At 37.2% G+C, this 25,688-nt stretch overlaps 3 protein-coding genes across 3 annotated transcripts in view; 1 reads left to right on the plus strand and 2 right to left on the minus strand.

Annotated features, from left to right (window-relative positions):
• The window catches only part of LOC139743923 (aldehyde dehydrogenase, mitochondrial-like), a 42,204-nt gene extending 30,697 nt beyond the window's left edge, over positions 1-11,507 (minus strand). The window contains exons 1-5 of the mRNA XM_071654392.1: positions 11,090-11,507; positions 8,702-8,806; positions 7,719-7,859; positions 6,977-7,056; positions 5,996-6,045 (exon numbers count right to left, since the gene is read on the minus strand). Coding sequence (XP_071510493.1) covers positions 5,996-6,045; positions 6,977-7,056; positions 7,719-7,859; positions 8,702-8,806; positions 11,090-11,221 — 508 coding nt within the window. The 5' untranslated portion in view covers positions 11,222-11,507. The remainder of the gene's footprint in view (positions 1-5,995; positions 6,046-6,976; positions 7,057-7,718; positions 7,860-8,701; positions 8,807-11,089) is intronic.
• A 4,376-nt stretch (positions 11,508-15,883) lies between these two features.
• On the plus strand, positions 15,884-20,878 carry LOC139743915 (m-AAA protease-interacting protein 1, mitochondrial-like). Its single transcript, XM_071654380.1, has 5 exons — positions 15,884-16,400; positions 17,611-17,682; positions 18,542-18,668; positions 19,579-19,738; positions 20,590-20,878. The coding sequence occupies exons 1-5, from the start codon at positions 15,978-15,980 to the stop codon at positions 20,696-20,698; spliced, it is 891 nt and encodes a 296-aa protein (XP_071510481.1). The 5' UTR covers positions 15,884-15,977; the 3' UTR covers positions 20,699-20,878.
• Positions 20,879-25,038: 4,160 nt separating this feature from the next.
• Positions 25,039-25,470, minus strand: LOC139743902 (uncharacterized). Its single transcript, XM_071654368.1, has one exon. The coding sequence runs from the start codon at positions 25,468-25,470 to the stop codon at positions 25,039-25,041; it is 432 nt and encodes a 143-aa protein (XP_071510469.1).
• Positions 25,471-25,688: the final 218 nt, after the last annotated feature.

The raw sequence follows: 25,688 nt of genomic DNA on the forward strand, positions 1-25,688 counted from the left end.
AACTCGGTAAACAAGAGATATGGACAGAAGGAACCAAGAAATGTTCTTTGTTAATTAAATAAATGACCACTTTACTAAGTTGACTATGGCAAATGAGGTCGATGAAATAACGTCAAATTACATACATGTAGTTGCATTAGCACAATACTGGGTATGATTAATGAAATTGTCATTAGTGAAATGATGTACTCGATTGTCCTTGTTATATGCATAAGACAGTATAATCTACAACGATAACAAGAATAACAAGTCTTGCATTAATAATTCTTGCCGTATCTGGAAATTGTCTCCTGCATGGAAAAATGTTTTTGAATCTTTCAAAAGAAAAGTGAAAGGACAAGTTGCTATACATGCACAACAAAGGTACTGATAATGATTACAGGCAGGCCCGTAAGTAGGATTTTCATGGGGTGGGGGATGGGGTCAGAGTTAGAAAAAGTCGACTACTTCCATTTTTAATCACCTGACAGGGAGAAAAATAAAAGCTCCCGTGCCATTTTTTCTTTTGTTTCATTTCTTTTACCGGGTTTCATCGACTGACAAGCAAGAAAAAAAAAGAAAGAAAAGAAAATTGAAGAAATATAAAGAAAGGCTTCAGCTTAATTCTATGCTGCCAGTACAAGCCCGATTTCATGTTTTTTTATTTGTTTATTTCAAACTGGGGAGGAGGATTCTGCGATTCATTTTTTCTTTTTATTTCCTTTGGTTTATATTTTGAGTGCTGGCAAAGGGGCGGGGGACCTCGAACCCCCTCCCCTATAGTTACCCTGGTAGGGTAAATAAAAAAAAGATGCGTGACTTTGCTTCTTTTTTTTTTGTCAACTACGCGACGGGTACATGTTGTTTTTTTTTTGTCTTGAATCTTTGCTTAGAGATATGATTTTTCGCCAATCTGATTGCAGCTTATACGTTCCCTATAATATGGGGTTTTAATCTCAGCACTGCTCTTCCCCATTGCAACTGCATTAACTTCAACGAGAATTAGGAAGAACAAAAAATGTTGATATCTTAAACATATATCTTACTGAAACATACATCACTATAATTATTATTAGCATTATTATTATCATGTGGGCCTGATCTATGATGGTATACTCAGTAATAGTTGAAATTACATTTCTTTAATGCACATGTATTTTTGTTACCTTTTCTTCATTCAAAGTGTGTTTTTCTTCACTTTGACATTATCAACGATATAACGACACAAATTTGAGTTAATTTTCTCCGTTAAAACTAGTCAGGTAGTAGTAAGTCACCATATTGATTTATGATAACCGAAGATAAATATAATTGAAAAACTTAATTCCCTATGGAATTCCTTCAACTATAGTTCTAGAACAATTAAATGTTATTTTTATCCACGCACATTCTCTAAAATATCCTTTTTCAATGACATGAATTGATGAAACTTACGGTACCAAAACTAGAAACTTACGTTACTATATTAATGCAGGGACCTGATCCAATAGTTTTGAAGTAGAGATCTGCGTAATCCTTAAGTTTATTAGCTATTCATTGAATTTTCTTAAAACAATGTTAAATTCATTGTTTATACCTGGAATATGACATCATTAAAGCCAAGTTGAACATCAACGCCCACCAAACGATTTTTTTTTTCAAAGATACTACGATTATGTCCCCTTTTACTGCATCCTCCTAACAAACAAGAACATACAGCTGTAAATGAATTTGATATGTTTTGACGGAGAAACTCATCAACATCATAACTGCAACAATTAAATTGTCTCAAATTAAATGGGCTTTTCTGTGGATTGTCTGTTATCAACATGACAACATCTTGAAACTTACGTTACCAAAATTTGAAACATACGTTACGTAATAAATTGAGTGATTTATTTCAAAAGAATAAACCTGTACAGCAAAGCAATAACTGGATTTTTACGGTGGAATCTACTGACTTAATAAAGACACAATAAACAGAAGTAAAGCATGATTCTATGAAAAACAACAACACATTTCCAACAATCAAATACTTACTCAGTTTTTCAACACATCATGTAAAGGTATTTTGCGCGCTGCCAATGCTCAAGATGCCATTGAAAGAAGTTGCTGAGCTATCCCATGACCTCAAATCGACGGCACAGATTCGAGAAATGTACATTTAGGTGGTAATTAATGATGTAATTAAGCTTTCTGTCATTTGGTGGTAACGTAAGTTACATCACGTATGTTACACTTGTGGATTAAATCGTATAAGTTAGCAACATAATAATGAATCTTTTGCCACCATGAGGACAATCTACTCCATTAGTCTCAACTCTAGAACAATCATTCAGAGCCATGCACCTTCATACTTTTTACAAAGATGGTAACGTATGTTACTTCTCTTAAATCTACCTTTTTAAAATCTATATGTGCGAGATTAGCAGTCGCATGTCTTTTGAAGCTGAGTGATGAAATATCTTTTAACATAAACTTACACCCCTTTTGGTCAGAAAAACAATACAATTGTGTAGTACTCACTGTAATAGCATAACCAAGTTGGCAGTACAAAGATGGTAACGTATGTTTCAGCGGATCTGGCGACACATTTCCATCAGTTATTTTGTTGATAAAGAATGGTTAGTTTAAAAAGTTGTGTTAGGTTTTCATAGAACCTTAAGCCACTTTTCTGAAACCATGAGTAAGCTTCCTCTTTATGCTCATATTTTCCCACAAAGTTGAGAAAACATTAAAAATCATCGTTGGCGACATGCACTTTTAAGCCTGTTGGCCGAACTTAACCCTCCACCAATGGCTTAGTGGTATAATTTCGCCTTCGAAATGATTTCAGTTTTTGTTTATATGTCCCTTGGCATCACATAAAATCACAGGGGCATTTTGAAAGAGCTTTTTATCTCTCCTAGGTGAGTAGGAACATAAGCGACACGATTTTTGACCAATTGCGCCGAAATAGTGGTTTTGGGCCTGCAGTATTCTGAGGGTTAAAAAAGCATACTTTGGTCTTTTTTTCCATTCATGGATTGTAATAATCGTCTCATGTATTATACCGGATCACTGAAATAACCTTATGGACAAACAGTACCGGCATCTTGTGACTTGTCTACCTGTGATGTGATGTACTGGATGTTCCATAAACATACTCCTCCACTGTAAAAAAAAAAAATAGTCCTTCAAAAAAGAACATACTCTACCAACTGAAGCTTCAATAGACACTAAGTACAACCAAAGAGTGTCACAATTAATGAAATAGTGCCACAATTGATGACAGAGGGATACACTGCAATATCGACATGCAGAGTAAAACGGTTTGGGAAAAACAGTATTTACACGAAACCTGCAGTATTTTTGGCAACAGATTGTACAATCACCTGCAAAAATAGTAACAGTTGGCATCTCTGCCTACTGATAATGCTTTGGTTTGCTGCCCAGTGTCAACAATCTCCAGGTACATTTATCTCTGACATGATCAACTCATTCTTTTGTTTTGCACTGTAGAAATCATTCAAGAGGAACAGGATGGCATGACTGTGCATTAATTCTGCATGCTTTACCACGCAGAAATCAAAACCAGCCTCCAGTCCCCCTTCATTTTTTGTTAAAACACAAGAAAGAAAAGAAAAAAATGGGGGTGCCTGTGCCCACCCCCCCCCCCCCTTTTAATTTTGTAGAGGCACCACCCCCTTACAGAATTCCTGGATCCTCCCCTGATCAGGACTATCCATGTTACAATTGTGTATGTTGCCTCAAGTATGCTCTGGAAGAGTTTTCTAGGGCCCAGACATACTGTAAAACGAGAAATGTTTGCGTGCATTTTAATTTCGCGAATTTCGCGAGCGGCAACATTCGCGAAATTAAAATGCACGCGGAAATTTGTGCCTACAAAATATGCATTGGATGCCAGTGGCAAGACGCGAAAATGTCATGCTGCGAAAAAGGCCGTCGGCTCCAATTCGCGAAATATTCATGCCGCGTATATACAAGTGTATCATGCTTTACAGTAAGCATGCCATGAAAAAGAAGGGAGCATTACACTGTAGCTTCCAATTTGCACAGTTTAGAGAAGAACATTTTATACTGAAGAATGCACTGAAGCATTGGCACAATTGCCCTACATGCACAATCAAGATAGCAACAGACAATATATTTTATGGGATACTTTAAAGGGACGCAGTCCTCACGAAATTTAAAAAAATATGTTGTTGTTGGTACCTCCAATGAACTACTTTCATCAAAAACATACTTTCAAATCACCAAATAAGCTCGTACATTTCGGTTAAAAAAGTGTGACTCTGCAAATGAGCAAGTCTTGGCGGAGAGTCATACGTCATCGATGCACAACTCTTTCCAGCGGTGTTCTGCTCGTCATCCCTAGTTATTTATAAATACATGTTTACTATTTATTTTTATATTAATTGTATTTATAAATAAGCTTGAAATATTTTGTTTGAAATAACAAAACCACATATTGTCACATTTTATGAAGAAATCAGATATGATCATTTTGAACACTTAAATTGGTTTTCTGAGGCACGGCTGTCAACTTGAGAGTAGGGCATCAATGACGTTGCACCTTGTGGCAGGCTCTTACACAATCGCTTGCAGGAATTATTTTTTAAAAATCGCGTACGATGTCCACGCGTATAAATTGGTGAAAGGTTATATTTTTTACTCTTCTTAATTATCAGTACAGTGAAAATCTCAGGACTGCTTCCCTTTAATCATATCAGGACTAGCAGATCTAGCAGTACCACCAGCAGGTCTGACAGTCATGATAGTACTGGTGTGAAGCATTGCACGGCTCCAGTCAACCAGAAATGCTGGTATCTGAACTGATCAAACAATGAATGGATGAACGAAGGAGCAAACTTGTGACTGAATAAATGGTGAACTATGAATAGATATAAAGGGAAACTGATAAAGAAAGAAAGCAATATAGATAGACAGATAAAAGATAGATGGCTGTATATAGAAGAATAGACAGATCATAGGAAGAAAGATAGATAGAAAATCAGGACTGACATAAGAGGGAAAAGAAAGACAGAAACAAACATATGAAATTCAAATACTCATGAACAGCAAAAAACATATCTCATCTCATTGTAGTATATCAGATAAGGAAGCCCATGTCTTTATAATAACTTGACTTGTGCAAAAATATTTGTGTACAATGATTCCTCCTCGATAGATAAATCATAATAAGACTAACTACGAGGTATGCCTCAGGACTAACTTTGCCCTGCTAGCCATTTTCTTGCGGGGCTTTTGTTCAACCTACCGTATCTACATTGTAGCTCCACTCCATCCCATCCAATCCTTTCCCTGCCCCCCCCCCCCCCCCAACAAAAAAAGCCCAAAACAAAACAAAACTAAACACAACAAAACAGTATCAACAACAAACACACACAGAAAATAAACAATAGAGAAAAGTGATGAAAAGGATGAACAATTCTAAAAAGTCAATTCTAAAAAGTTCTAAAAAAAAAAAAATTCTAAAAAAAAAAAAATCCAGGGCAGAGTTAATGATCCATACCAGCAAATTTGGCTTTGATTTCTCGAGTTCATAGTCACACAATTTCTGTTTCAATTGGCCTTTTTCCTCTTTCTTTTTATCTCTGGTTTTGTTGTTGTTGCTGTTGTTTTGGAAGGCAAAATGCATTCAACATCTGAATAACTGCATGAAAATAATTGTAAACACATATTTATTCAATTTAGAACTGAGCACAGAGTTTCTAGCAAGTGATTGTGGAGCATGAGTGCAAGCAATACTGATGTTCAAACACTCACCACATCCCTTTTTTAAAATGAAAGTCATGTCTCTCATTTTGTGTGCTTTTTGTGTTGTTTTGTTTTGTTAGTCTGTCTAATTTTTTTCAAATTTGATTTGCTATATTGATTTTGTCTAGTTTTACTTATGTTTCTTCAATATTGCTTTATATGCATTTCGTTTGTTTCTTTGTTTTTTATTGTTTTTTTTTTCGTCTCTGCATTGCAAGAGAAGAAAACGCAAAGAAGACAGTATCCTGCTACTCACCAATAGGAATGGTCTTCCCTTCAATCTTGTCTGACCAGCCAGCATAGTACCTGCCATGCACAAAATATATTTAATGTCAAACTTCAAAATTGCCTACATGACTAAAACTCACAAACGGCAATGCGTTGCATCTATCAATTCCATGAAATCTGAACTTTTCTTTTCTGGTTTCATTCATTCAACATAATCTTGATCGTTCATAACTTTACTGTATTATGCTCCAAGGAATAAGAACTATTCTTTCATTGGAATCTAGTTTTGGTAAGTAATCAATATATATATATATATATATATTTTGATTTTTGATTTTTGGTTGTGGAATTATAGAAATTCTGTATATTACTATTATCATTATTATTGTTATAATAATAATAATAATAATTATTATTATTATTATTATTATTATCATCATTTATTCTTTCATTCTTAAATATCTTTAACTGATTCTTAAATTGGCAACAGAACACAAATAATTATCAATTAATGATTATTAAATAATTCTCCATCAAATACATCAAACAAGTTTGATTCCTCTAATGAATCTGATCAGTTTCATCATTCATTACTCCTACAAAGGGAATGCTGTAATTATTCACAGCTGCCTATTAATGAGGACAAGCTCTTTAGTTCTGCATGAAGATTGTCCCTTTAGCTTTCATACACATGACACCATTCAATACAGTGTTGACAACAAATCCTTTAGGATTGTTGACCCCATTTTTTTTTTTTTTTAGTTAGCCTTGTTTCTAAAACTTAACTTGTCTTTTTTTTTTCATGTTTCCATCACATGGGATCTTGTTGATTGTATTGCCAACATAACAGGAAGTAAATTATACAAAATTCAACGATTGCTTGTCATTCATTTTGGGGGATTTTTCTAGTTTGTGTGCAGCCATCTGAATCGTTTTCTTCTTCAACTTGTTATTTTTCAATCGTAGTCTTTAAAACTCTGCTGTCTTAGCTATTCAGTACTGTACATACCTGTAGCACTTGATGGACAGTGGCAAATCTGCAGCCATGGCAACGTGGAAGGGCTTGCCATTGTCAAGAGTTTCCAAACTCTGTAGAAATACAAGAGAGACACACAGGTATTTTATATGCTTGGAACCTGACTGTATCACAAAAGATAATGAGAATGTATCAATGCATACCCTTCTGTTTCATTATAACAATTGTATTCTTTAGGTGGGCGGAATCTGGTAATGCTGATAGTGTTGTTTACGTGTACTTTGCTTGTTTTTCAAGGCTGATGGCCCCAGCAGAAAATGAAAGGAAAAGAGGAAAAAATTAAAAACTACATAAAAAATGTAAAAGTGTGGGAACTTGCACAGTACCCATGTACTACAGGAAGTAAATGAGGTCTTAATTTTAGCAGTCAGTACATGACAACTTGTATACAGGTCTTCTGATTTCAATTTTACATATTTCATTTTTGCATCTTTGTTATTTTAATGCCAAATACATTTTCTCTAACATCTCATTTACATGTATGTCTCACTGAGCTCTTTGGTTTTAGCACACACATTCATCTATCTTGGTAATTTTTCAGCAGCCAGAAGAATTTTCTAGTGGCAATTGTCGTGCAAATCAACCTTACAATTCATCAGCAAAACAAATGAAACCACAAATTACACTATTTCCACTGGAGAATGCTGAATTCTGAACTCTATCCTAATTGAGATATTCATGGTCAATGTGACAATACAGGATTGCAAATACTTACAGCTAGGTAGACCATGTCCCGCTCAATGAGATCGGCCAGTTTGTTTATCAGTCTGCCCCTCTCAGAGGCATCCATTGTGCGCCATGGAGATCCAAGCTGGAATGCCTTCTTTGCAGCTTCATAGGCAATATCGACATCAGCCTAGCAGGCACAGGTATCAGAAAATGATAACTTTCTCTTTATTGATATATTTCCCTTAGGCATACAGAATGATAATATAGAAAATATCTATAAAGTTAACACTGCAGCGAACCAACCATCATTTTGCTTTTTAGTGTTTGTTTGAACTTTTTTTTTTAAATTTAAAAGGGCTTATGCAGCGTCGCACTCTGGTATTGGTCCGACAGTCCCTGACCAGTAAAAATCACTGTTGGACCAGTTACATTTTTAGGAATGGAGCATTAAAAAAAATGAAAAACTGGGTACCTACTACGTATAGTCCAACAGAAAGGTGAGACCAGTAGAAAAAATGGGGTAGTGTGCAGCCAAGGGGTTATGATACGAGAGTGAGGAGTTCATTACCTTTGATAGGAAGCATTAATATCATGTAAAAATTGTTCTAGCTGATGACAGGAATTACCATGCAATATGTACAAAATACAAATGCTCTAGGGCAGCATAACCAAATATACCATATATGGTTAATGTCAATCTGAAGATCAACTCACTTTCCAATTCCTTTTGACTGCCATCCTTTGTTTGTCTTGCTGCATTTACATACACAGTGCATGTCTATTTATTTACTGGCTTAAAAGAGCAATGTACACAAGACTACAGCTAGTAGGTAAACATACAAATGTATGAAGATCACTTGAAAATGGATGAGGGGAAAAATAAACAAGGCCTATAGATTTTTGCATTGTCTTGTAATAATCTCGGCTCATCAGTTTATTCTCGGACAAATAGAGCGGACTTTCCTCCAATAATTTGCTCAGCTACCACGAGAGAAGAAGTCAGTGCATCATGAGTGTGAAGGCACAAACCTTGTCAGCTTCTGCTACGTGGGTGATGATTTCTTCGGTGGCTGGGTTGATGGTGGGGAAAGTCTTTCCGCTTCTGGCATCCACCCACTCATTGTTAATGAACAGCTGGATGTTTTCGAGAGAACAAAATGAAACACAGACACATTATACACACACACATGCACAACTTATATATTTAACCCATTGAAGACTAGTTCCAGGTATATTATTCAGGCAGGTGTCTATGGGAAATGTGTTATAGCAAAATCAGTTTGTCCTTAACAGGGTAAAATAAAACCATTGTAGGGGTTGCAAAAATCTCATTTTCTGAAGATCTTCTACATTTTCCAGATGTTCCAACAGTTGGTACAAACGTAAGCTTCAGAAAACAGCTGTGGTAAGATGTTAGCAGTGTTGGGAGACTCACATAAGGACAGATCGACAGACATACAGTGTAGGGGCCTACACATACGATATAATTATAGAAACACAGAAATTTCATAATTTTGAAAAACAATGGCTAAACAAAAACATATTTTTAGAAGCAGATGATTTCAATGGCCTCATGCTTGCTTCATCTTCATGAACATATACAAGTATTTATGTGTTAGCTGCTCTCTTCCTTTTTTTCCCTCTCTCTCTCTCTCTCTCTCTCTCTCTACAGGTACATGTATATCTCTCTCTCTCTCACATACACAGAGTGAGAGGAAGAGAAATGCCTAGGGATATATTACATTATATATTCATCTTCAAGTGTAGCTACATTGTAGATTAAAAGGAAAAGACAGACAGATCAGAAGAAAAAGATGGTATATATATTATCTTAAAAAAAGAAAGAAAAGAAGAAAAGATCTGCACACTGTGTATCAGATATGAAATATATTCTATGGTCATGCGATGCTCCCTAAATTTTATAGTCAAGTAATGAAGATGACGGCATCTAAAGTTAAAGGGAAATATATTCAATAAGAAAGTTTAATAAACAACTCGTAATCAACTAGGCAAAATGGGTACCTTCTTAACAAAGCAAACAACAAATATGACGGGAGTAAAAACAAGCATGAAAAAAATTGTGTGTGTGTGTGTTGGATTTCACACCATGAAATGAAAGTCATAAAAGGAATAATTTCTATCCCACCATTAAATCCCAGGACTTTGCTCATGAATTGGAACCCTTAGGGCCTACACCTGTACCTGTAACTTATTTCAGCATGTCAATCAAAATTTCAAATGTACAAGTTGTATTATAAATAGGCTTCAGAATCATTTGAAATTTGTTGGCTTTGTCTATCACCTTTACATATTCTGTATTCTGAGTGTTGTGTCTGTGTTGAGAGAACATTCTTTTCAAGTTTACGGTAAGCCTACAATGTAAGGCCTACGTTTAATTTAACAACACTAGCTAATCATCAAATTTCCTGGATATGACGTATCTGAGTTTACAAAAAGAAAAACAAAGAAAAAAATAAATAAACGCAATTTCTTTCCAAAACCAGTGGTCTACCACTTATAATTCTGATGCACACTTTGGGGGTTGAAAGGGATGGTATAGTTTCATTTGAGATGGGGTTTCAGGCTTCAAACATTTTTTGTGACATTTTTTGTTTGTTTGTTTGTTTTTTTGTTTTTAGTGAGAAACCTCATATTAATGTCATATGAAATATGAAAGAGCACATAATTCTCAGAGGAATTCAAGGTTTAATTGATGAAAATTGGTTTTTAAGTAGCTGAGATATACAAAACAGAGCAATCCTAATAAAAGGTGGGACCCACCTTTTAATAGAATTGCTTTGTTTTACTTTATTTTTTGATGTGGCAGCCATTTCAAACCCAATATTCATCAAAAGGTAATAAACCTTTAATTTCACTCAGTGTAGAATATTGTATGCATTTTAACATTTCATAAAATAATTGTATCTCGCAAAAAGTAAAAAGCTGAATCCTCACCTCAACTAATACTATTACCATCCCTTTGACAGCTGTTATTTATAAAGCCCCCCCCCCCCCCACACACACACACACATATATGATAGAATTTGAATTTGTTAGGAAATATTGATAATTAATTTATAGGGAAATATAGATATTATATAGTCTGGCAAAAATAGTCAAAATTATGATTGATTGCCATTAAACCTAAAACAACAACAACAACAACAACAACAACAACAACAACAACACACACACACACACACACACACACACACGCCACCACCACCACCACCATCAGGCATCACCATCTCTTTCTCCTACTCGGTGTGAGTGATTGGTGTGCCTAGCCTGGACCTGGGTATTTGTCACTCCATTCGGAGTACGTGTGAAATTAAACTCTGGCTAAATAGACAATTTAACCTTGATTTTAAACTGCTGTCCTAATAGCATTAATATGAAGATAACAATAAAACTTACCTTGTTGAAATGAATATCAGGTTGAACAATGGGTTGAGGGGCAGCAGCCGTGGAGTACGAGCTAGTTCTCAAGACATTCCTCGCCAGACCTACGGCGCGAGTAGTTCTCAAGATACCCTGTAACGCCAGCATCTTTGCAGGTGGAATCAATCTAGTGTTTAGTCCAGGAGAAAATGTTTTCAGAGGTACGAGGCCTTGGTCGAGACCTTTAGAAAGGGGAAACACTGCGACTCTCAGTCAATTTGCGTGATTAGCAAAAATGTACTTGAAGGCCCAAGTTTCCTGCCCGCATGTATACACTACAAGTACATAAACACAGCTTCCCAGTAAAGATGTTGTTGATAGGTTTGGCACACTTCACAACCGTGGTGTGCTGACCTCAACCTTCCCAACTGTATAGCTACGTTGCTTCCTATTTTTCAAGGGCAGGGCAGGTTTGCAAGACGCCAGGCCCGCGTTTTATCTCCTGGTACAGACCGAGTACTAGTATATTAATAGCACCACCTCCCTGGTTATAGGGTATGAGTGTGTACATGTACGCACGGCGTGTGTGTGTCAGCAGCAGTACGCAGGAGGATGAGCCAATGATTGTAATCACTAATGGCGTAACACAAACGATCACAACAGCTGCACCTGACGCAGTTTCACCCCACCCCAGTCCATTTCACACCAAGATGAACCAGTATTCTTGCACTTGTGTATCTAAACACTACAACACGATCGACAATTTAACCTTGTACATTGTATGATATTTTTATGTTAATTAATGCAGAGAATTTTCGACTCTCTGTAAGAAAAAGCAGATACACCACAGAGGCACCATCGCTTTTACTTGACAAACCGGATAACTTGGAATTGATATTTCTGTCTTTACGTATCCATATAGGCCTTATAGGAAATCTGGTAATGTTGGAGAAGCTAGAAGCCACATTAGTATTACTTTTTTATTGGATGGATTGTATAGTTAGTTAGTTTGTTTGTTTGATTGTTTGTTTGTTTGTTTGTTTGTTTGTTTGTAAGCACTGTCACTTTGCCATCACTTCGTCTTGTGTGTCCATGGGTTGACGACAGTGAAATGTTCTACTAGTAAGTATTATTATCAATTGAAAATGAGAATAACTTTATATATTACTATCATTACGTGAATACTCACAGGCCTGCGCTATTATACACACAAAGGCACACATATAATATTCATATTCAACAATGCGGACCATTTTTGTTTTAATTTTGTACTTTAAGAAAACCCAAGATCGTCCAACATACAAGTATAATTCATCTTTCCTGGTTATTGGTTTCCTGTATCACATTTTGGCTTTTACATACGAATATAACATGCATACACATCAATCAACATAATTATACGCACGCCCATTAGTAGATTTAAACTTATCAATGACAGACCTACACACGTTAATTACTTATGAACTGTACATTAAATGCATTACATTGTGCATTTAGACATAAATTATGCATACGTTATCTCTAAGCTAGCAGGCAATCATTAAAAAAAGTCAAATACCCATCAAAATGGTTGTTATTAAACTCAGAATGATGACAGAGATGATCAGAGCATGGACATGAGAAACAAGGGGAAAAGACCCTGATTGGCACAGTCATCAGCATGCATGCAGTGACGGATTATTTTTTGTCAAAAAAAAAAATGAGATGAAACCCCAAAGTAGCACCCAAAAAATACTTTGTGCCCCCAACCCCTTTACGGGATTCCTGGATCCGCCCCTGATCAGTGTAATTGAGGCGGTTCCTATTAAATATAGGCCTTATAAACTTTCTGGCCTATAATATGCCAGTGCAGTAATCCTTTGTTGAGATGTTCTAGCCTCCTCCATGCATGGACTACAGAATTCCCGCGCTGGACTCTTTCTTCATATCAATATGTTTCGAGCTTTTGATCTTTCCTTTCAAAAACAGACCAGCATGAAACAAACAATCAACTTACGTTTTGAGTTGAGGCATCGACGTTATAGTTTGCCAGACGGAATGTTGTTTTCTATAACCGGATAAAGCGCTGTTCACTAGACTGTTACAGCGCCTCAGCACCTCAATTGACTGTCTTGTAAATAACAATCTGCACCTCCGAGTCGTCCCTCCCACTATTATGCAAATGACCACCATCGGTTCAATGCACAGAACGACACTTTGAAAGACAAGAGCTATCATGATCTCGACAAAAGGACAGAGACGAGTTTTTCTGCTCTTTTTTTGTGTGTAAAGATCGATAATCCTTCGTACACCAGAAAAGGGTATTAACCCGATAAGGAGAACCCAGGGTTTCTGGCTTGCCCATCTTGAGATTGTTACGTAACAAATTGTAGTGTTTCCCAAAAGCTAAAGACGGACCAACACTTATCAGCATGCAGTGGCGGATCCAGGGGTCGCAGCGAGCGCCCCTTTTTCTTTAGATGAAATAAATGAAAAGAAAAAAAAAACCCACAGGGCCCTTTCATTGTTTTTTCTTTAAATAAAAAAAAAAAAATGTTATTATAAGTATGCAATAGAAAATCGCACCTGCCTTAAAAAAATTCGCCTCCCTTTCCTGTGCCTCTGGGAGCTGATTTTTATGTCGTTATGATGTTCGTAAAAAAATAAATAATGATAATGATAACAACAAAATAAATCAAACAAAAATCCTTATCTTGTTTAGCGCCAGCTAACGTCCAAAGACACACAGGGATACTGGTATTGCAATCGGGTATGCATTTGTCCTGCAGTAATAGGGTTGATAAACAAGAAATGACGTGCCAGAGGAATACGAATCGACCTGTTTAACTCAAGATGTCTAAAATGTAAGGGAGGGAATCATAGACACCAAAATGCGCTTTCGACGCATAAGAAGGAACTGCAAACGCATAGATTTTCGCGGTGCATAAATTTTCGCGTATTGTTCAATTCATTCACATTTCCCCAAGAGTTACAGGGACAGCTGTACTGTTAAAACTTTATGTGTATCAGTCTGCAGACCGCCATGTGACGGTCCTTTGTGGTAACCTGATGCCTTGATATCTTATTATTGTGTATTGATTAATTTATTGGTTATCAGTTGTCAATTTATTTCTCATGTATTCATCTGTTCACATATTTATCTTTTATAGTGTCGATTTATCTCTATCAACATCATGCAATAATGATAACTGACCGTGCATCATAAAACCAACAAAAATCGCAATGATTTTGTGTGAGGACTCAAAATAGGTGAAAGGGTCAACCTATAGTCAATGCTAAATTTTTCATTTTTGTTTTCTAAAAGAACAATACTTTTATCTAAACCCGCGCCCCCTCTGGATCCGCCACTGCATTGTAAATTCAAAGAGGAATTCAAAGTTTATTAGATGAAAATCAGTTTTTGAATGGTTGAGACATCAAAAAGCAAAGCAAAACAAAGCTATCATAATGATGGGTGGGTCCCACCTTTTATTAGGATCGCTCTGTTTTGGATACCTCAGCCTTTACTAAACCAATTTTAATAAGAGAACGTTGCATTCCTCTTGGAATTACAGTGTACAATTCATGCTCTTTCAAATACATGAGAGGTTTCTCATAATCTAACCAAAGAATGTTAGAAACCTGAAGTAAGGTCTCAACAGAAACGATACGATACCTTTAATCATGACATTCTCTTCTCTTTATAATAATAAAAAAAAAAACATAAACCTCAATCTCGTCCAGTATTCGCTTCCAGCCGACCATTTTCGCTGTTGCTTTGTTGTTTCAATTTTCGTTTGGTGTGGTTCAATAATTCTCTTGCATCTGGATCTGGATGTGTACAGTGCAGGACCGTTGTGGTATAGTGCACCGGAGAGAGAGAGAGGGCTGATGAAGATTACTGGTACTGGAGAAACTGGTCCCCGACCGCAGCTTTAAAAATTGCACTGTTTGGGAAGATGCTATGGTCCACCGTTGTCTTAACAAAAAAAGATTTCTTATACTGATCTGTATTTGAACTTTCAACAACAAAACACTTACCATGATTTGTGACTTGCCTTTCTACTAGGTTGTCTGCCTCAAACCCAGTAAATTTCTTTGCTTTGATTTGTCTTTTTGGTCTTATAGGTCTGAAAAAATCATTTACCCTGAGTAATCTTTTTGAACGTCTTGTCCTGGACAATGTATAGCTGTGATAATGCTATTTTCCTTTTCTGTCTTATGTTCTCTATATACGTTTGTCGTGTTTTTCTTTGTTGTTCAACAAAACGGTAAGCACTATTTGGGCACCCGTCCCGCTTCATCATGAATATTCATCAGGCAGTAAGATACTGTACTAGTAAATGGCAGAACGCTGGATACGTGCAAAATGTATGGCCGGGAAATGTAAAAATCTCATGAAATTGCATCAACGGGGAATGTTAAAACGTCTCGCCGGGAGATGGAAAAATGTTCAGTTTTGCCGAGAAATGTAAAAACGCTGCCGGGAAATGGAAAAAGTATGTATTTTCACGGTATTACGGATACATGTAGATGATGAATATTCATGATGAAGTGGGACGGGTGCCCAGATAGTGCTTACCCAACAAAACTACCAATTTCAATGAAGTGAGGATTTACAACCTTTTGCTGCCCTCAACGTTACTTCTCTGCGCACGTTCGTCGAACGTACGGTTCACTGATCTCAGGGGAGCTACCGAAGATCGGTGGTACGGTTACCGAACAAACGTGATTGGGCGGGCAGCGGCGGCGCGGAGCGACGGTGAATCCGATCGCAAGGCTGCTGCGGTAACGTACACGGTCACGGTATAGCTTGTGTAAGTCTCTTTTGTAGGCAAAGGTGAAGCGAACGAAGCTTGAAAACTGACTGGTTCACTGACTTACCTCGCAGAACTGAACTACTTCTAAGTTCTGGTAATCTGAATGGTAACGTTGTTTCCAAAAGATGCAGAGAACAAATGTATTGAGGACCTACTTTGCGTCATCGAATGCTGCGTTTGTTGATGTGAAATCATGTGGAAGAAGAACATTTTCTGTCTTTGTGGTGAAACCACAGAAACAAGGACAACACAGAACTGAACGCGTGGGACCGTGGGGAAATCTCGCCAATCCTGTATCATCGACAGTCACAGGAATGAACGTTAACGTTAGAGCTTGCTTCGGTTGTGATTTAAGACTGCATCAAAATCGAAGGCATTTCAGTAACGGCCAGAATGATGGCGACAGTAGCGCGGGAAAAGTCAAACCGGTTTTTGTGGCGATACCCAATCCAATTAAGGTTATTAGGAACAAAATATTCTTCTGGATGATTCGTTCATATTTTGATCCCGATTTCACGATAGACGAATTCACAAGAGGTGCTTCACAGGTACTTATAAGTTATCAATATGTCATGAACCCTTTCCTGTCGGCAGAGATTCAGACCCTTCAAAGTTTGGAAAAGTCTCCAATATAATCATTATATATGCCATTGGGATTGTTCCCTAATTTACAGAAAATTTCAGCCCCAACCCACCACCTTTCATTTTTACTTAAATAGAGTTCACGGATTATAGAGTCTACCCCGGCGGCGCGGGGCGCTGTAACGAGTAACACTGGTAACTTGCTAGTGGGGTACGTGTTGGGGTTGTTGGTGTGGTTAAGTCTACCTATGACCTCTAGGCTCTACTAGCTAGTCTAGATAGATTTTATCTAGATAGCAAATAATTTACGTGTAATAATGTATAATGTATATTACATTTGTATCATGTATGTAAATTTATGATGTGATTTGGAAACTATAACCAGCAACCCAGCAGGACTCTTAGTCTTAATGATGTTAATTTGATAGTATCCATAACACTAACTGCGACCAGCCCAACGCTACACATAACTTTGGATTTGTACAAGGAGCACCCTGGGGTTACCATAATACTGTAAATCCACCCCATCTCCAATCCTAATGCCCCTATCCATATTCCAGTGTATAGACTCTTCCCTACAATTTCAGATAGCTTTGTGAGTATTGTTGGGTGTTCCAAAGCAGGGATCTTGAATACCTTTCAGTTTCACAGATGCCAAATAATAAGATATCTAATCGTCTACAAATGCATGAGTATTATTTTCTACTAAATGAAATTACAAAATTAATGGAGGACAAGGATCCTGCAAGTGAAGTGCAAATTGGGCTATTTGGAATTTCACATTTGAAAGCAAGCAGTGATGGAGCAGAAAGAATCTTCAGACACAGAGGACAGGTATAGGAATTGAAATTGCAGTACAATTATGTAGATTTGAATTTATGAAGTAGAACATTGGTTGCAACATACATTTTACATTTTCACCAGGACATACAATGAACAATGATGCTGTACTGCAACCACTAAACAGTGACACTTTTACTGTGCAGGTTACTGTTACAGTTAGTGGTGGGAAGCCTTGTATTGCTCTTCTTTTCATGCTGAAGATGTGTTTCCTTACCTTCCACACTTTTTTTTTTTTTTTTTGCTTTGCATTTTTCAATGCGAACAAACAGGGTGATGCTCATCCTATTTTTGCGTGCATGTACACGTTGTCTGATATTCTTTTTCTTTATCCAGGCTCTGGTGACAATCTCACAGCAGATAGCAGAGGGAGCACTACAAAACCTTGAAGGACTTCTATCGCCAAAGGTGAAAGACCGGGAACTAAAACAGCTTTTAAACAGGGGAGAAACCCTTTTCTAAATGTGGGTTTTCCCTCTTACATCGTGTAAGCAGTGGCCAGTATCAATACAGTGTATTAGATAAGGTGCAAATCATTCCAGTTATCATGTTTCATTTTGACTTCTTGCCTGATGATTATGTTCATGGTTTTTTTTTTTTTTTGTCTGTTCTGTTGTATAGTCATCCTCTTATTGTCTTCTTTGTTTTTTAATAACTTTTGTTGTTGTTGTTGTGAATCTCTTAATGTGATTGTCTAGTTTTGTTGTACAAATGTATTTCTCTTTGAGGGAATGAATGAATGATCAATACAGCTGTAGTGTACACTAGAAAAGGTGAGCCTACTGGTCATCAGTGCATGCAAACTGCATCCAAATTGCCTACAACATCTGTGTAAGGGCAATTGTGACTACTTTAACAGCTCAGTTTTCTGTTTTACAGTTCTAACGTGGAAGTGGCTGTTCTCAGCATGAAAATCAAACCTTTGTGATTACATAAAGTATGAAATGCATGCAGTAATACATGTGGATGTCATCATCCGATTGAGATATTTAGAAGAGAAATTAACATATGTACATGTTACATACAAAGTGTACATCATTTTGTGTCTGTCCTGAGAAGGTGCATGTACATGTACATGTATGTGGTATATTGCATTTCAATTTTTGTGTGTAGAAGTAAATACAAAATGTGCAAGAAGCAATTGGTATACTCTTTGGTTGCAAATTTTGCAATGCATGTGAGGGTGTCAGACATTTATTGGTATAGTGCAGTAGACTCTTCTCATTTTTTCTTTTACTGGTACAATGTATGTTTATCCTCTGAACAGCTCCTTCGAGAACTGGAGTCGACATGCCAGAATTTCAGTCTGAAAGAAATGAGTTCCATATCGCTCAACATGGAGGACATTCTCCATAGTTTTCCTCACGACATCACAATCCACTATGACGACAAAGGTGAGATCCAATGCGTCACTCTGCACAGTATAGTGCACTTACGTAGTGTATGTTTCTGTTTCCAAAGTCAGACCTTAACCTGTTGAGGACGAGTCCTGAGTATTCTCGGGCAGGAGTCTATAGGAAATGTGTGTTGTAGCAAAATCAGTCCGTCCTCAGCAGGTTAAGTACAAGTGTTGTAACGCTTTTCCTGCTGTGATACAGATGTTGTGTACCAGTACTTTAGTGTGTGGTGTGTGAGCTTTATAGGGAAGTAAAATAATTCATTTCAAAGACAATGAGCCAAACTGAAGACTAATAAACCCTCTTCATATGCTCAGGCACCTACATAACTAGCCAAGCCTTAAAAACAAACAAACGAACAGACAGACAAACAAACACACAAACGAGCATACACTTTGTATTGCATTTGATGGTTGTACAACTTACTTTGGTGTGACAGTCTCAGTCTGACAGTTTTGAGGTTGTACTACAATGTGTAGCGTGGATTAAAGGGATCAAGTAGCCTGTATTTACTGACAGTTTTTCAGACATTTATGCAAATCAGGGAAGAATGTGCATGAAGCCCAGTACACAATTGTAAGTGTAAAAGTGCATAATATTATAATTATTCTAAGTTTTGGTAATGTACAATGTACCTGTTGTTTGCTGTGACAATGAAGAAATACAGTATGTTTTGGATTGAATGCATTTTACATGAAGATCTTATTTTGATCTTGATGTACACTGTTTATAATGTCAGAGTTCTTTTGTTTTGTTTAATTCCACATTAAAGGACGAAGGCAAAACTTGTGTATAGCATTTCTTCCATTAGACTTCTATGTGAGTGATTTTGAGAGTCATATCTTGACATGAGGTTGATTAACAGTATAAACTTTGATGATTTCAATAATTATGTCTGGTTCTGCAGGAGGCAAGTTCTTGTTCATCCTCATGAGGTTCTGGTGCCACTCCATCCAGTCGGGAAGCAGCGATCCAGAGGTCAAAGGTTTCCGCATTGGTAGGCCACCTCCCGGTGTGTCCCAGGAGCAGTTTGACAGCCTCGGGAGTGTCTACAGCTGCACTTACGAGTGAGTACACTTGCACAGTACTGATATTGCACATTGAAAGATTGCTTCTTCACGCTTCTCATTTCCTTTCCTATAAAGATTAATTCTATGCATCCGTCATATTATAGGGTTAGATTGTGTGTGATGTCAAAGAATTTCATTATGAATTTGAGGCATCTTGACGTATAACTGGAGGCAACGTGTATTCAGTTTGTCTGTCTGTCCACCTGTCCATCCATCTGTAAGCCCTCAATTCTCATGGATAAAATTGCATTAAAAGAAAAAGTAATGTGTTGTACTTTCTTCATACAGTCGTGCTACAAGATGTGTATGAGGTTTTGTTTTTGTCTGAATTATAAAAAATACTATTCTTTTTTGTTCAATTCCTAACACATTTCGATTCTTAATCAACATTATTGGAAAGAGTTTCCTCTAACTCTGTGTGCCATGGTGTAAACCTCCAGTGTGCTACATTATTCTTAGAGTGCAACACATAGGTGCTTTTGGAAAATATTGTTTTTCATAGCCATGTAACTTTTTATAGCAGCATTTATGCTAGAAACGTACCACAGCAAAATTGTAGAGAAAATTGCAAGCTTTGCCATGATGCAAATTTTATGCTAAATACAGTGTACAATGTATATGGCTATAATTTTCTTGCAAACAGCCAGTCTTCAAAACAACTCGATTGTGTGTGGTTGCGCACTTGAGCAAAATATGTGAAGTTGGCAAGCCATCAACTAACTTAGGTGTGCACATATGGCACATAAAGAGTTGATAAAAGAGTACCATTTACGTCCTATGGGTTGTATACATGCATGTGCTTTGGTGGGAATGTCATTGTGTTACATGCTACTTGATATTGCTTCCAGGTTTCTACGCGACATCTCACCGGGTGCGAGCTCCCGCTGGATCATCACGTACATGCAGCATGGGAAGCTCATCAACACAGAAACCAAAGGACTACCAGATGATGACTGATTGCCTGGGTGATGTTGGACTACAGCACGGCATCCTGGAAATTCTCACATGATGATGGTCACAAGGAGATGTCTGCATGCATTGCATCGTCACTCATTGAAACATTGCCTTCTGGAAAGCATGGGGGATCCCCCTCAAACTGTGTGTGTGTGTGTGTATGTGTGTGTGTTTGTGTGTGTGTGTCTGCCGGTCTGTCTGTCTGTCTGTGTATTTACCAGACCTTAAAATCTTTTTGTCAGTACAGTTGAACCTCTATTATCCGGCCTCCCTTTATCCGGATCTCTCTATTATCCGGACGCAATCTCTCCGTGATTTTTTTTTTTTTTTATAATTACGGGAAGAAAGGGGGATTCCCAACTCCTTGAGAACTCCTACCCAAACACACATGAATTACATATTACTTCCAATATGATTAACATACATTGCATCAAATTTCCTTCCAAATTGCTTACCTTCAGACATTTCAACATCCCGAAACATCCCCAAATGTAACAATGAAAAGGTTGCAGTATACACATTACTACATGTGGTACTACAATGGACTACATCAGTACATGTGTATGTATATGTACATGTATAAAGCATTGAGTCTCCCGTATCCGGCCAAATCCCTTATCTGGATGAGCCCCGGTCCCGACTTGTCCGGATACGAGAGGTTCAACTGTATTTTCTTGAGGTTTTCATTGTCGAGAGTGGCAAGAGTTCATCTATCATTCAATTTAAAAAGTCATCAAGAGTGACATTGTATTGTAACACAAGTTCTTGCAATGAGAAGCTGAAGTAGCATATTGAATACAGTATATCATATGTTGTTTGTTTGTTTATTTGTTTGCTTTAAAATATTTGTTACCATCTTTTCAGAAGCCAGTGGCCTCAGAGGAGCAAAGGGGTAAACCTTTCAGCTTGGAAGCTGTTTAAGAAAGGTATTCACATAGTAATCTCTCATAAAGAATATCTATGCTGTATACTTGTACTGTACTTTTTTGTGACTGAGATAACAAGTTTTTCTTTGCACCAAGGGAAAGTGTTACTCCATGCATTTAGTGGATACAAACCATCATATCCCTAAACTAGCCTGTAGCTAGCATTCAGTACTTGGATATACTGTGGCAACACATTGAAACAAACACACACACACACACACGCACATGCACACACATTCATGTAGACAATCAATTTTTCTCTACCCCTCTTGCATCTTTAGAGATCACTGTGGCTTTGTTTCTTGATCAACCATTGTAGAGTTCAAAATCTTCCCGTCTTCCATCGATATAAAGATGGCTATCACTGAGTACAGATTGCATTTGACATTGCATTCAATGTCAATGACTACACGAGGGCAACTTCTGACTACCGGTAGTTGTTGTTGTTGTTGAGTTGTTTTTTTCTGTACTGTCGTGCAAGGTTAAAAGCCTCTCTGTTAGGCTGTTTTGGCAGATAAAGATTCCATTCTCTCCAAGTCAAGAGAAGTGCTAATTGTTGACATATATTTCACCAGAAGATATTACAGTATTTTACCCTAGTTTAGTTATACCCTATCTTAAATATGTGCGAGCTATTAATACTCTCTATCAAGCCTCCAGCAATATTTTTCTAAGTGCTGCAAAGGTGGAAATTCTTGCAGTGTTGCAATTTTTGTGCATTTTGTGCAACCAGAAACTAGAGTGAAAATAAAATATGTGAATAGTTATGTTTGCCATATGTTCCAGTAGTTGACGTCTTGATTCCGTGGAATTAAAAACACGCGAAACTCTTCTCACCCAGCTGAGCGCAAACGAAATCCACTTTTGCAGTACAGCATGAGTTGACTGGCTGTAAAGATTTGTGAACTCCCATTTCATTAGTGAATAATAATGATAATTATAATGATGATGATGATAATAATAATGATAATAATAATAATAATAATAATAATAATAATAATAATGATAATAATGATAATAATTTCACCTGTAAGATTAAAAAAATATGGACTTGTGACAGGAGGAAAATGATGAAAGTGACTGTCCTCTTTTTCTTGTTTTATGAAAGTAGATGTACAGAGTCACAATGAAGAAAAGTGAAATCTTGACAAAGGACTTGCAAAACAATTTTGTCAAAAGAAAGTTATATTAATCTATTTACACTGCATTATCATTTTCTTTGCTTGCAGTAACAAAGTCATCCGTACACATTTTATGTATTAATCAAATACATTGCATATCATGCATATTCATGTACACTATTCTCTTGTGCTTCAGAATAACATACCTGTACATGCAAGATTTTTATGCTTCACTTTTAGTAAATGCAGAATAAAAGGGACAGTAACAAGCAGTGAATTGTAAGATGGCATTGAATTATGTCAAGGTCATCAGACATAATCTTAATACATTGTATAAGCAGTGTAGGGTTTAGCCTTTAATCCAGCCCCTCTCAGATACAAATTTAGTACACAGACTTGACGTCTGAACTGCTGCTGCTGGCAGGTCAATTGTATGGGGTATGTTGGAATTGACTTGTTGAGAGGCTACCTCAGTACAGCTGTATTCCATTCGTAATTACAAATACAGTGTATGAGCACATGCTTGCTTTAAGGTTGCATACTAGGAGGAAGAAGATACAAGAACTTGTACAGGTTGATATCCTACTGTGAAGCATTATTCAGTATGATATACACTGTATATATAAAATATATAAATATATATATGTTTTTATTTTTTATTTTTTATTGAATACGTAAGTATCTTGGTCTAATACAGTGCACTCCTGTTATAATGAACACGGTTATAACGAAATTCTGGTTACACGGAAGTAAAAGTTCAGGCGCACCATTTTCAGCTGTATGTATTTTTATTGCTTATTTGTTTGGTTTTAACTCAATTTTAATATAACGAAAGAAAACTGCCAGTCCCGAGGACTTCGTTATAACGGGAGTCCACTGTATCAGTGATAAAACACCAAAATTCCAGCCTGAAGCAACAACTCTAGTGTACGGTTGACTTCATTGATCACTACATGTAATTGCATGCCATGTAGCTGAGCAGCAGCATGGGCAACCGTTTCCTTTCATTACAAAATCATTAGAGTATACTGTATGCCCCTTTTATGGGGCAAATACTATAGATGGGATATAGAATTGATACAAAATATTATCTTGAGTAACCATTATCATCATTGAATAATAATTACAGTATACCATTAGACAAAAGTGCTAAGTTTTTAGCATTGCCGTGTACCTTTGCAACTTAACAAAACATTTTCTGCATAAAATTATAGCCATGAGAATTGGTGAGAGAGCTGCCACTGCACATGGAAGTGCTGTGACGTGCAGTTGTTGGATGAATTACATTACATGGAGTCAGAATATGACTGGCCATCATTGAATGTCGAATTTTACAGAATTTGGTTTAATTTGGTTAAAACTGTTTGCATAATGAGAGTTGTAAACTTTCACACCGTATGATACACATGTACTTGAAATTGGCAGATAACTACTGAAGTAATACTGTCACTGTCACTGTCAATGCACTCGAACAAACTATCCACATGTCCAACACGTTCGACAAAATACAAGTGTGTGAACGAGATCATTATACCATGCCTATGCTGACATACATTGTGAAATGCAAGTGACTTTATGTCCCGACTTGAGCATTAAAATGACAAATTATGTCATATTGTACAAACAATGTATTATTATGCTTTCTTCTTGTTGGTGACGAGTATGTGTATAGAGTAAGAATAGCAAACTGATTTGAAATACTGTGCCTTGTGAACTTATAATGTTTCTGCTGTATTTCTCATCACTTTAGGTGTGGTATTGCCGATCCACCCCCACCCATTGCACATTTTAAATCATCAACAGCATGAATGTGATGTGGATTTGACACACTATTAAGTGCATGTTTTTAGTAGAATTCAAACTGTCTTTTTATCCAAGTAAATATGTTCAACGGACTTCGAGTTTTCCCAGTTCATGCTAAGTTCCAAAGCTTGTCCAGACTTCTTTTACTAGAATAATACAATGTATCAACAAATGAAGAATCTGACTGGAAAATTTTGGTCATGGAAGATGACTTCATTAGGGAATTAGATGTAGACCTACAAGATACTAGTCTAACAAAATGACTCTTGATCACCCTGCTTGAACCCCCCCCCCCCCCAAAAAAAAAAAAAAAAAAAAAAAAAAAAAACCAAACAAACAAACAAACAAACTAACTAACTAACAAACAAACAAACCAACAACAACAAGAACAAACAAACCAACAACAGCAAAAAGACGGTTTCGTAGCTTAAGAGTTCTTGAACCCTGGACCCTTTTCAGCAAAAGTGCATTGACCAATCCACTAGTGGATAGACTATGACTCCCCTTCACATGCTTGGAGGGTCGCGTCCTCTTGCAAGCAGGATTTGAAAGCGAGAATCACCTGAAACTCGTGTCCCGCGGTACTCGTCTTGTCTTCCATCTTGACGTCGGCAAAACCAGCCTCTCGCAATGCCTTCATGTACTCCTCGGGGTCCCACGTGGCGTATTTCATCCAGCCCATCGAGTCCACTGTCTTCAGACCCTCCAGGGACAGGACCGTCACCATTAACCCTCCCGGCTTGAGAACCCGCAAGAGGTCTCTGGCGACGAGGGGAATATCGGGCCAGAAGTAGTAGCAGTTGGCGTGAAAAATCGAGTCCATGGACTCGTCGCGGTAAGGCAGACTCGCCACGTTTCCGAGGACCAGCTCAATTTTCTCATCCTCTATTTCTTGCGGCAGATTGTTTATGGCTTCAACGACCATGGCGGGAGAAAAATCAACTCCATGAACTTTCCCAACGCCTTTAGTAGAATGCGATAGAGGGAAGCAGGGAGAGAGAAAGAAAGGGAAAAATACGACTACCGTAATCAATAAAATTTCAATTTTTGACATGTCGGCAAGGGAAAGATCTGCTCCAGAAATTTTTATTACGAGGTGTTGGCCGTACATCAGACCAATTAAACCAGTTGTATAATTTGTAT

The sequence above is a fragment of the Diadema antillarum genome, unplaced genomic scaffold (genome assembly GCF_040938485.1).
Source record: "Diadema antillarum isolate AM-2024a unplaced genomic scaffold, OU_Dant_1.0 seq00001121_RagTag, whole genome shotgun sequence".
In the NCBI taxonomy this organism is placed as follows: domain Eukaryota; kingdom Metazoa; phylum Echinodermata; class Echinoidea; order Diadematoida; family Diadematidae; genus Diadema; species Diadema antillarum.

What these genes read in the sequence shown, in the direction of transcription:
- LOC139743915 (XM_071654380.1), top strand. Translation starts at nt 15,978, where the DNA reads ATGCAGAGAACAAATGTATTGAGGACCTACTTTGCGTCATCGAATGCT. An exon ending in AATCCACTATGACGACAAAG is followed by an intron (nt 18,669 to 19,578) that starts GTGAGATCCAAT and finishes CTGGTTCTGCAG; the next exon opens with GAGGCAAGTTCTTGTTCATC. An exon ending in GTCTACAGCTGCACTTACGA is followed by an intron (nt 19,739 to 20,589) that starts GTGAGTACACTT and finishes TATTGCTTCCAG; the next exon opens with GTTTCTACGCGACATCTCAC.
- LOC139743902 (XM_071654368.1), bottom strand. Translation starts at nt 25,470, where the DNA reads ATGGTCGTTGAAGCCATAAACAATCTGCCGCAAGAAATAGAGGATGAG.